The 13368-nt window shown below is 39.4% G+C and overlaps 1 protein-coding gene across 2 annotated transcripts; it reads left to right on the top strand.

The window, feature by feature from the left end:
- The first annotated feature begins 5236 nt into the window (after window positions 1–5236).
- prr7 (proline rich 7 (synaptic)) lies at window positions 5237–11093 on the top strand. Of its 2 annotated transcripts, none has more exons than XM_084136364.1 (2): window positions 5237–5673; window positions 9880–11093. In XM_084136364.1, the coding sequence occupies exons 1-2, from the start codon at window positions 5373–5375 to the stop codon at window positions 10314–10316; spliced, it is 738 nt and encodes a 245-aa protein (XP_083992490.1). In that variant the 5' UTR covers window positions 5237–5372; the 3' UTR covers window positions 10317–11093. The 2 variants fall into 2 exon arrangements, with proteins under 2 accessions (XP_083992490.1, XP_083992491.1); XM_084136365.1 differs by having other exon boundaries at window positions 9883–11082.
- Window positions 11094–13368: the final 2275 nt, after the last annotated feature.

Genomic DNA, 13368 nt, shown 5'->3' with positions numbered 1-13368 from the left:
TTTAGTGCTGCTACCTTATATAGTAGATGAAAAATGATAGGAATCCTAGAAATCTTTGGTAGATTTTTTTAGTGTAGACCAGGCAGTCTGCCAAGATCAAATACATTAACACTGCCATATTCATTTACATGGCAAAACTGCTGAGAGTTGTCATAATTGAAAAAGGGATAATGTCTATTGCAATGTTTAATATGAAAATAAACACATTTGGTTCTTTTGGATGTGTCTTTTATCTTTTATTTACTTGTAATCATGACTGTTGCACTATTACTGTCACATCTCTCATACTTTATAAGAACAACCATGTACCAACCACACCTGTGACTAATCAAACTCAAAAAAACGCTGGAGCCTCAAAAATCATTTTCAAATTCTTGCAGTAATGGAGTGATGTGCAGTGACTTTTGTAGTAAACTTCTCAGGGCACTTCCGGTTGAATGGAACACACCTAATGACTCACAGAAAATACTGCAGCTTTAACACAAGGGAAGCACCGAAGGACAGATAATGCTGGTAAGGAGAAGAAATGTATGGGACTGATTGTGAAGTTATGAAAATGAAGTGGAGAAATGTTCCCATGTTTCTGCTCTCAAAAGGAACTGAATGGCATCATAATAGATATCTCTGAACTGTCTTAAACAGAATGTGTATGAGATAGATAGATAGATAGATAGATAGATAGACAGACAGACAGACAGACAGACAGACAGACAGATAGACAGACAGATAGATAGATAGATAGATAGATAGATAGATAGATAGATAGATAGATAGATAGATAGATAGATAGATAGATAGATAGATAGATAGATAGATAGATAGATAGATAGATAGATAGATAGATAGTTCTACCAGAAAGACTCGGGAGAATTAATACTATAACAATAACAATAACATTTATTTAGGAGCTCAGCAAGCAATCAGGTTCTTTGGCGTAGGCCCCGTTCGTAAATCGCATTCAGAGGGTACTGAATCTGCGAGTCCCGCCTGAAGACGAAGGCGGGGTCGCCGCTCACCCCCCGGCGGAGTAAGGAAAGGGGCCATCTGGTGGTGGTGGGGTGGATGGAGGAAAAGACATCTGAAGTCTTCAGGATGGAAGGGATAGCCTGACTGATGGTGTTGAGGTTGATAGAGGGAGGACCCAGCTTGGTTGAGTAGAGGAGTTGGAGGAAAGATCCCATCTTGGTGGAGGCGGGGAGGATGGAGGTACTGGAGTGACAGCATCTGCGAACTCAGACATGTGTAAGCGCTGCCCTTTTAAGCTACAGTAAATGATATGATTGGATAGATGAGGAGGTAATTAATGACGCGAACGATTGAGTCTTCCTGGCAGAACTTGCGCTAGCTTCATATAGATGTGGGCATGAAATAGTGGTACTCATTAATTTCAATATAATGTGTCCATTCTTTCCTGGGAAATAAAAGGCAAAAGCAGACTCTCTGATGTGTTTTATTCATCCACACAGGGCCAGCAAGGAGAGAGAATGTTGTTCAGCATGAAAACAAAGAATGCTTCAAGGAGGTTTTGCCCAGGGCTTTTAAAAATGAACACAGGCATTGATGGTGTCTATAGTATGATGAGTGTGTGGAGAGACTACGTCTAAAATGAACACAAGCATTACTCTGAGGTAAATAACACACTGCCAATCAAATAGCATTTTTTTGTGCATGCTAATAATGGCTTATCCTATTGTCTGTCCTATCCTATTAACTTGTCTATGATGAAGAGTGGAAGCCCACGGCTACACGGTATGGTGAAGGCAGCACTGCATAATAATAATGGTAAGCAATATGGCAACCTCAGATATAGGCAACGACTTTATAGTCACTGTGAAGCTGGCGCAGTGTTCATGCAAGTTGTCATAGCAATGCTCTTTTCCCTTATGTCCAACACTGTAGCACAGATTAAAAGAGGAGGCAATACAAATCAGTTCCATTCTGTCATCCTGAAGAATAGCCAACTCTTAATAAATACGTTCCACAAGAGAAGGTCTGTCTTGTGCAAAATTCTTACAATATGTTCTATGGAAAATCTGTTCAAGTATTCTTGAGCATCTTCTATTCTATGGAAAAAATCTCCTGAGGATGTTCTATACAACTGTACATGTTCTGTTAAATGCACTATGTTCTTAAAAACAGTCAATGTTATTCAATGCTAAGTGCTCTTATGTTTCCTAAAGTGCCACTGTTGGGTTCTAGAAGTAAACATTTCATTCATTTCTGCATAGGGGAATTGATTTTTAACTTATAAGTCTGTAAAGAGAGATATAACATAAGCTATGAGGGATATATCAGCTACCGTGTATAGCTATACTTCTGTTGAAGTGATCAGTCCAAGGTAATGTTTTAAAGTCCCCCTGTAGTCAATAATTGTATCCCTTAAAACTCATAATGCACTGTGAATGACATTATATATTACTTCTAATAAAAGTTTGTAATATTGTTATTCACCTCTGAGCTGGTTGGTTTGGTCCATGGCTTATAACGTAAAATCCCAGTGTGAAAAATAGCCTTCTTATGGAACCAAGGCCACTGTTGCACTCTACACAAAATGTTCTTGAGCATGTTTTTTTTATTTTTATCAAAATGTTCTGGACCATGTTCTCTCCAATACAGAATGTCCTTGAGCATGTTTTGTTATGCAGTGTGTTCTAAGAACATTACTTGCAGTGGATTCTTAAGCATGTTTGTTATGAATTTTATTTAACAAAGTTCAGAAGCAACATGTTCACATAATCCAACCAATCATCACTATAGCCACCCCTATACTCGGCACTTGGTCCCGCATACATGTACATTCTTAATCGACTGATTCTTCGTGTCTTGAGTGAGTCTTCATTTGTGAGTGCACATCATTTTAATTGTATTTCTCAATGGTGCTTTTGATTTTTTTTTATGTGAAACTTTTTTGTATGTGTAAAATAATTGAGTGCATCTTTAATAGTCATATCAACGGACCTTTCCATCCAGTGAGAAGCATTTGTGAAACAAACCGAAGAGATTATTGTTATCATTACTGAAGTAGTGACGTTTAGACTTCATTTAACCAAACAATCACAACCATAAACATGACCGATACAGACACAACAAATAATCCCATCCAGACAAAACCGTGCCACTTCAGTCACTTTGTTCTACAAACAGTTAAAAAGGAGGAGCGAGCATGTCAGGTTGTTTAGAGAACCGTTATTCTCAATTTGATATAGAGAGTCCTCGTGAAAGCAGCAGCGCATCTCGCGCGGAGTGTCATTGTGGGTGTTTCATGACGCGCGCGTCAATTACAGGTGTCCATTAACAATCGCGCGCATCACGACCAAGGAATGAGGCGGAACACCAAACGCGTTCTGTTTATCCAGGTAAACATTAGTGAAGACACTAAAAAACACACGCATGTAACGACAAGTCTGCTATTAACATTATGTGCCGCTGACAACTACCGCAACTTTATATGGATTGAGTCACGTCCCGACCATTGAAACGGTGTCACGCGTCTGAAACATCGTGACTGGAAGACGCTTATCATGTAAGTACGAGCTTAAAGCAGCATATTTGTTTCTATTTGAAAATTACGAACACACATAGGTGGTTAAAGGTAGTATAATAAGTATACGCCTAATAAAAGCTGTCTAGTGATACAGGCGTTCACAAGTGAAGATTTTCAAGTCCTTGCATGTTGTAGTTTACTCTTTGTAATAAAATGTGGTGTTCATCTGTCATTACCAATTGCGCACATTTCTCCACAAATATCACCCACCCGAAAGGCTGCATATCATCACTGCTATATTAAACGAGTGTTTATTTATGGCTTTATTCATTTATTGTGATGACTGGGCATGGACATGTTATAGCTTACCAAACACTGAAAACTGTGTTGTAATTATAGAAAAAACAACACAGACCTTATTTTATTTGTAAAAACATTTCTTAGTTATGTGATAACAGATTTTTATTTTTTATTTTTATGAAACGTATGCAATAATATGCTTTATATCAATGACAATTTGTTAATAGGGGGCATCAGCAAAGTCATATTTCTTCCTAAGTTAAGTAAGAGGTGATGACAGCTTCCTTCTCATTCATATAATGAGAGCCAGTGTTCTCTGACCGTTCCTATAAACTGAATGACTATCAATGTATGTTAAACAAAACCGAATGTAACCACTTGATCAGAATTGGGGGAACCATTATTTATTGACCAATATTAGCCTGGAATTGTCCCCAGTGTAAAGCAGCTCTGGTAGTTCCACAGGTAATCTATAGGTCATGTCCTCCAAAAGATGACATTGCTGAATTCGTTTTTTAAGGCAGTGTGTTTAAGCAATCGGAAATGGATGACCATATTCAGATGGGAACATCAGATGCCATAAGTGATAATGACACAGGACAAATAATTATTCTGCTTCCTCAAGGTCAGCAAGATCTCGGATAGAGATTTGAATGTGTGTAGGAAATAAAGCTTTTACTAGATCATCTCAGAACTGGTTACATAAGTTGTCTCAATCTTAGTTATAAAATGGCATTTTTATTTGTCGGCAGTCGAGAGCTGTCATTAACAGCTGAAGGGGTGCCATGTTGAAAGCCATCATTAATGTTCAAAATACATTAGTGAATGAAAACTTACTCTGTTGACACCATTTCTTTACAATCTTTCTGTAAAACTATGTGTACTACCACTCTCTCAATGTATGAAATTGATACTTACCCCCTAAAGTCATTGTGTGAGTTGTGCTTGAACAGCTGAGGTTAATTAAGAAATGGGCCATTGTGTGTGAAATATTAAGGGTCTGTGTTTTGAAAATATGACAAGTTCATAACTTATGACGGTTGCCCCCTTCTATGTTCTTTCCCTTTGTTGAGCAGCGTGACTGCTGGTGTCCTCTGGAGATCTAAAGAGCCCTGATCTGCTCAGCTCAGATCACAACACAGGAGGAGACCCAGGCACTGTGAGACGTTAGCATTCCCTCATTGCACCAGCTGTCAGGAAAAGAGCATCTGCAGATTTTCATTTCTTCTTGGGAAAGGGCCCCTGGAGGACCTTCGGAACGTGCCCCTACAGTTTCTCTTTTGCAATATATCGGACATCTTGCGTCTTCGTGGAATGTGCTTCAAGTGAAATCAGGTCACTTTTTTTGACCTCCGGTCAGTGGGAAACCTTTCCGTCGGTTAACTTTGAGAAAATGAGCTCAGCAAACACTTGGATAGACTCCTAATGGTTTTAAACAACAGGATTCATAGACATATGATAGCTATGGTCTGTTCGTGTGCTTTGAGACTTGGTGCGTGAACTGTACGACTAAACCAGCAGGTCTCCTTAAGACTTTAAATCTTCCCACTGGATCCTGGAGGGCACAAACTTTATCAAGGTGATCATCATGGTGATGTCGCAGGGGACCTATACATTTTTGGCATGCTTTGCCGGCTTCTGGCTGATCTGGGCTCTCATTGTCATGCTTTGCTGCTTTTGCAGCTTCGCCCAGCGCAAGTTGAAGCAGCGGCGTGAAGAGAGACTGAGGGAACAGTGCCTGCGGGCGCTGGAGATGGAGCCTTTGGACTGCACCGGAGGAGGATACCCTCCTAGAGAACCCCCTCAGTTCTGCCTTCCACTTCAAATGATGTCTCCACAGCTGCCTGTTACACACACTCTCCCTCAAGCAAACTGGACTGTCTCTGAAGGTAGGATGTTCAAACAAGCTCAATCATCCAATGCAGTTTTGTCTGCAATCAGGGCTATGGGGACTATTTTGATTGAGGAGGCATGTAGACGCTTCTACATTCCTCCACCCACCCACATTGTTGGAAGAAAATCGTTTCTTTACAAAGGGCCATGACTTAAAAATCCCAATGAAATCAAAATTTGAGACTTTTAGACCAAGTCTTTTAACAACTCTTAACAGAATATTAGCAAAATAAAACTCAAAAAAGGACTAGACCTTTGAAATGACGAAATGTTTCGAAATGTCCTTCTCCAGCTATCTGGTTAGTTGCAAATACCACTTCATATAATTTAATGTGACCTTGGTCAATTTTCAAATCATTCTTTCACCCTTTCCTTCTAATGTTTAATATCTCTTAGTTATTAATATATGAGAATATATTATGTATTTTTATTGATTTTAACAAGTTTCGAGGTTACAGGTATGTTAAACACCTTTCACCTTTCTGACTCTTACCCCTCCTAGATGTTCTAAACTGCATCCACTAAACTCAGCACAGTCCTTTAGCCTGACTTGGTGCTCTGTCTCTTACTAATCAGACATTTCCTATAAAATTCCTATAGACTTCCACTTCAACACTAATGCTATATAAGCTAGACTTTGAAGCATTTAAAGTACACAATACCTTCACAACTTTCAAACCAAACAACTTTTTAAACTTCCCTGCTGAAAAACACAGCATTGCTGGTCACCTGCACAAGGCATGTTTTGCATGGGAAGCTGGAATGCTGGTGGCTACACCAGCTCCGTTTTCCTTGAAAACAGCATGATTATACTGGTCCACCTGCTAGACCAGTACTATATCATCATAAACCAGCCTGAACAGACATGAAATGATGAAAAATATTACGCTGGATTTTTCAGCAGGGTTGTCAAGACAGTGGCAGTAATTGTCTTGATGATCTTACCATTTCCAATTAGAAGTATCATCTTTCAAATAGCAATCTGCATAATCCAATAACCAAGCAGAGGACGCTACTCCTTTATTACCTTTTATTAACACATTAAGCATGTTGTGTTTTAACACTGTTTACCAATCAACAAAGATTGGCCATCTCCTAAGGGCTGTACAACTGAAAACCTTGACTCCTCACACAGTGTTGGCAGCACGAGCTGCATTCTTTCATGTATGACATGGTAACAGTGAGTCTTGTGGGGGTGTTGTGTAGGCAGACGAGTACAGCACTGAGCTAACAGCAGCTAGAGCCGGGATAATCATGTGCTTTGGCTGCCAGAGATGGTGGATCCCAAGCCATGGGCAAAGAATGTCCCTTTAAACCTGTGCCAAACACACAGGATGGATGACCACACATTGAAACAGGGCCTGAGTAATAAGTCAGCTCATAAAAGAGTAAGAGACGGAAAGAATTCTGCTCTTTAAAGGGACTTTGTATCACTTTACAACAAAAGACTCATGTCCCCTGTGACGCATTGAGCACCAAATGAGAAAATGGTCTTTGAATTTATTTATTTTTAAAAGATTTTATTCTTTATTTATTTCAGACTCAAAAAGGTCCATAAAAAAAACATGTAAAAGAGACAGACAAACAAATAAAAACTAAGGATTACTATAATCCATATAAACAATTTCGCCAGTGCCTCCAAAGCAGCGAGCTGTACCTAGTACTGCTCTGGTCAGGCCATATAAAAACAATTATAATTTCATTTTGCGAGTCCATGAGTCTCATCATAAATTTATAAACAACATTTCTTATTACAGCATTTAGTGTGGTCACATCATTCTGCACAAACAACTGGCTGGCACTGGTCCAGCGAGGGACTTTCAAAAGAATCCTAAGAGCATCATTGTATGCTACTTGTAGCTTGTGAAATACAGCTTTTGTGTAGCAACACCACAGGTGGGCAGTGTAGAGTGGTGTGCAGTAGGCTTTAAACAAGATTTTAATCAAGGAAACTTTCCCCAAAGATTGTATTTAATGAGAAGTATAAGTTTCAAGCTAGAGTCACCATCAAATGACTTCTCGGCCGTAACACTGTCCTTGAATAGCTTCACCAGGGTGTTGAGGGGTGGGGGTGTATAATCATTGACATGTGCCTGACCCCTTCATAACAGACCTCTTCTACAGTTTAATACTAAATTCTGCTAGATGAATTGAAGAAAAATACAGTTTTAGATGATGATGTGAGCAGACCTGAAACTATAGGGTGTCTGGAATTGACCTACCATATGAACTATTTAATGGTGCTTGCTAAGACAAACACAACTATTTCTTTAGTAAATACATAGACATGAATGTTATTTTAAATCTTTCAGCTAGCCTGGACTGGCCATATCTACTTGCGACCCTACATAGGACAAGCTGTTTGAAGAATAGATAGATGGATGGCCATATCTAGGTATCAATATGATTGAGACCTAAGGCTGGAATACAATACACAACTATTAAAATTGTATAATTTTTAATGAAATCTGAGAGCTTTCTGTCCCTCCATTGACAACTACGCAACTACCACTTTCAAGCCCCAGAAAGGTAGTAAAGACATCATAAAAGAAATCCATGTTACCCAAGTGGTTTAACCTCAATTTTATGAATTCTTTTTGCGCAAAAAAACCCCCAAAAACATAATTTACCACTTTATTTGGAAAATATTTATCTCCAACGAGCGTTCACAAGAGCACCACAATGCATGATGTTTTATTAACAAAGTTCAAGAGGAGCATGTTCAGATAATTAACATAATTAACACGAGTGGAGAGCATTCAGTTAATCAATCCAATTAACGATAAGAGGTATATATACAGCAGACTTACCTCTGTTCGTTGACAGTTTATCAGCATCCCTCCACCACCCCTTCTCCACACTTTTAGTTCTAACTATTCCTACCACGGGAGGAGTACTCTTGGAGCCCTCCCCCGGACAGCACGCCAAATACGCACCTTTACTCTATCTAATTATATGTAAGTGTGAGAGTGGACATTGTTACATGAACGTGGGTTGGGGATTCATATTTTGTAAATAAAGTGGTAAATTATGTTTTTTTGCACAAACAAAGCACTCACTCATAAAATTGAGGTTAATTTAGGTAAAACTGGAGTAACATGGATTACTTTGTCTTTACTAAGATGTCTTTACTACCTTTCTGGGGCTTGAAAGTGGCAGTTGCGTAGACTGTCAATGGAGGAACAGAAAGCTCTCAGATTTCATTATTTTCATTTGAGTTCCAAAGATGAATGAATATCTTACGGGTTTGGAACGACATGAACGTGAGTAATTAATGACATAATTTTTGGGTGAACTGACCCTTTAAAATATCAAATGTTTGATCTCCTCCATCTGTACGGATTCATAGTCTGAAGCAAAAAAGAAAAAAGAAAAAAATCACAGTCCATGTCCATCATACTACGTGATTTTCTGCAAAATCTTTTAACTTTAACATACAAAAATATGCCAACTGGCTCTGACTTGTGTCTAAACTGCAAATAGGGGCAAAAATCATGTAATGCCTTCCAGCTTTTAGACTTTTACAGCCACCCAGAACACCCTAGCATTCCCCTTGCAACCACTCCTTGGATGGGCAAGCACCACTGACATTGTCTTGAGAAAATGAAAAAAAATTGCTTTTATCAACAATTTGGGTTAAAAGTGCAGTTTAAGAAACACTGCCTCCATTTGCTGCAATCCTATATCAGAACACATGATAACTAATAAGTGCTGCCTCTTAGCACTGCTAGCCTCTATGACTTTTTCCAGTTAGCTTTCATCTTCCATTCTAGTAAAAGCACAAATGATAGGGGGAAAACACTGCCTTGTCAAACAGCAAACAGTCTTATCTCTGACCTCAATATGCTGGTTATAACTTCTTTTTACAAAAGAAAATCTATGGTAAATGATAAAAATGATAAAAAGAAATGATAAAAGGAAATGATAAAAGCTTCAGTTCTTTTACCCTCCCCTGATAAAATATACCAAGCCCTCATTTATGTTGTTTAATGTCATCTGATAACTTAGTGCAGAGTTGTTGTTTTTTTTTAATCTGATAAATCATGTGATTATGTATGTTTAATGATGTCTGGGCTGACTTCAGGTCCACAATATCTTGGGGTCATGAGACAACAGTGATTATAAGCAACTAAAACCTTGCATGTTTGGTGCAGCTTGCAGTGTTCTTTCTGTTCCTTGCTGAACCATTTGGCTTTTCTCAGCAGACACAGATGTCTTTGGAAAACCTCCATGCTACGAAGAGGCCGTATTGATGGAGGACCCACCGCCCCCTTACAGTGAAGTTCTGTCGGACCCCAGGGGAGGAACTTACACCAAACCAACAACCAGGTCCTCCAGGGAGCACCAAGAGTCTGAGACCAGCAAGATGGCCCCCGTGACCGTGTTTCCCGAACGTGGCTACTCGTCCCTCATACGCCTACCTTCGGCCAGACGCTGGGACTCGCTGGGGCACCTCCTGTCCACCATGGACCTCAACCACAACAACCTGCCAGTCGAGCCCCAGGCCTCTGCCATCACCACCATGCCTCGCGAGGGCCGGACTCACACAGACTTGGGCTTGCGGGGACTCCGCAGTCTGGATCAACACTATGGTTTGCCCACCGCCTTTCCCCTTTTGGGTCGAAGCACAGCGGTATGAGCCCACAAAAATAGACCTCACAATGCTGAGTCATATGTGGTCTGAAGAACTGCCAGAGGCGTTTCGATTGCTGTCTTTTGGGGGCAGAATCGGTTGAATCAGCTTTGTTCAGGGGTTAATTTGCAGATCCATCACACTCGTTTCTCTCTCTCGTCCTCTTTGCTCTCCGTGGCATCTTCGGCTGATGCAGAGCAGCAGCTATTATGTGAACGCTGTTGCCATGGCTCCCAGGAGCTGTCTGTAGCCCACCAACACCTCGCCCCTCACGTCCTCTCTCATCTGCGTCTCACTGATATAATACAAATGACGTTTCAAACCCTGACTTTGTGAAACAGGGTAAAACACAGAAGTGCGACATAGCGAAATGACAGCGGTTGCTCCGTATTGTAGCTACACAATGCTGCTCAGCTGTACAAAATGTTGTTTCATAAACTGGAAAACAATACCTGGCATCTCTTTCTGGATTCTGTGCCAGTTCCTTTCTCGGGAAGGAGTCTGAACTTTGGGGGTGGAAAAGCTTCAAAGTATTCTCAAATTGTTCCTCCAAAGTAAGTTGTTGCCTGAGGAGTTGCAATTTTTAGAAAGATGTCTGTTGTTTCCATTGGAGAAAGTTGTCTCTCACAGCTTTTAATACATTACCATGCGGGTACACTGAGAAACTGCCTTTAATGTCATGTCAGCAGTACTATTCTCTTTTTTACATATTCTGAATCTCTGTATGAATAATGATTTAAAAATATATATATATATTAAATCCATCCTCCTGAAGTGCTCCTCAGATTGATGATAGCACCTTGTTTGTAATGACCTGCGAATGGGATTTGTCAACATTTTCAAGCATCACCATGTTGGCCACGGTACTTCCTGCTGCTGTTGTTGTGCAGGCACATGTGGGATTTCCGGCATTTATTTAACAAACCGCATTCATTTTTGCTAGGCTGTTTGTATTCTTTCGTAATCAATGTGGTGATTGCTGCATTGTGAAAATGCTTGATTTCAATTTTTTTCCCTTTTACTGCCATCATTTCTCTTATGCATGTTTCCGTGCCCTTAAACTATTCTACCTCAAATCCATTTAATGGCTGTCTTTGTCAGTTTCCCAGCATATAACACTGCTTTCATGCATGTGCTGGATGCTTTCAAATGACATTTGATTAAAATAAGCTCTATTTTGGAAATGTGAGAAAGCAATTACAGTGTAAGTGGGCACACAGTGCTTTTACTACATCATAGTGATGTCTTTGCTTCAGCTTTTTTTTTTTTTAATTGCGCAGCCATTCCTAGAGCACCCGTAAATAACAAAAGCATAAAGGAAACGCACTTCCCACAACCCACATTATAAAGACTTGGTATATGAGGCATTGTTCCCTCCTTCATTATAACCTGTGCAGAACTTAAATAATGCAATTAAATAAAGAATATAATATTTATTACCTGTTATCCTTACAAAGATAAAACAATGCCCATGTCAAATGTTGGAAATCAAACGCTGCTTCTTGTTATATAAATGACAGAATGAAGGTGGGATCACAAATGGATTCTTTTGAAAAGGTTGAAGAGGAAAAATACTTTCTCAAAAAGTACACCATATTCTATTTTATAAATAAAAATAAGAATGTCCTGAAAAAATGACAACTAGAACTAACCTTAAATGGCCAAATATTGATCAATTCAGGGGAAATATCCATATTCTGCACAGACCAAAATACAAAACTGTACAAAGACAATCAATGAAATTTACTGCACCTTAATGTCATTTCAAAAACACCCTCTTACATCAAGTTACGGCATTCAACGTGACTACAGCCCCCAAATTAATCAGTGGGAAAGGTTTGATTATTCTTTTGGGAGAGTATTAAAATGACTGTATATGCTTTTCCCTCTCTGTTTTATATATTCAGTTACATCACAACCGAAGCTAAAGACGGAGATGTAAACTACCTTCTCTCTGCCAGCAATGTGTTGCTATGCGACCATAGCAGAGCCGTGTGAATCTGTTTGCATAGATGAAGTGAGCAGTACCGTCACTGCTCTGGTACACAGCCTTCTCACATCCACTATGATAAGTGGACTGTGGACTGCAAATTAGCATACAGTATACGAGACATATTATGTACCAAATGTACCCGTTTATGCCATTTTCAATGAAAGCCGTCATCAAGAGGCTCTGGTGCATCAATCCAAAGGGTTTATGTTGAGTAAATCTCTTTTGATCTGGCAAGAGTCTCAATTTAGGCCCAATTTTGTTCCTATTTCACACTAGATTTACACTCCAGATTTTCTATAGCGCATTTTCTTTCTTGTCACTTGAACTGTGAATGGCAAACTGTGAAAGTGTATCATGCAATGTTCATGTAGCGTGCAAAGTGTGCTTGCGTGTGCGGACACAATAATCAGAGCTGTACTAATTCACAGCTGCTATATATTTCAATGTTCACTTGAGGATTTTCGGTTCATATCTCAAAATATAGACGATACACAAACAGGGCCAGTGAATGCCTTACGTATTTGATTAAACCTTAAATTCATGAATGTTTCACCAATCATTATTACATATTCAGGTCTTAAGCAACCCAGATCTATATCTAACACAGATGGATCTCTAACTGTAGTAGTATAGAACTCTCTTGATATTAGAGTAACAATTACAGAAGAATAAAATAAAGCATATTGTGTTACCTTTTGGAGCTTGGAAAGGTTCAGTTAGAGCAGATGTTTTATACCATCATCACTGTCCTCGTCAGAGCTCTTTTCCTTACATTCACCATCTGGCTCATATTCGCGATCCCAACCATATTCGCAAAGCTATCATTTTCAACGTCTTCAAAATCAATATTTTGATCGCTCGCAGCTTCTTCACCAGATCCACCAGTGACACTAAAATTTGATTGCGTTCAGTACTTACTCTGAAGTAAATCGCTGAGCCATTTCAAGAGCTGCTGATGATACTTTCTATTCTTTTGTTTTCTGCCCTGCGTAACTATGAGTGAAATGTCACTTCATCATTGTGTATCAGACATTGCCACCTTGTGGAATAAAGGTTAATTGCACT

This window comes from Abramis brama, assembly GCF_963993115.1.
Source record: "Abramis brama genome assembly, chromosome: 15".
NCBI classification, from domain to species: Eukaryota; Metazoa; Chordata; class Actinopteri; order Cypriniformes; family Leuciscidae; genus Abramis; species Abramis brama.
The sequence above is the reverse complement of the archived record's forward strand: the minus strand, read 5'-3'. Positions and strand labels throughout refer to the sequence as shown.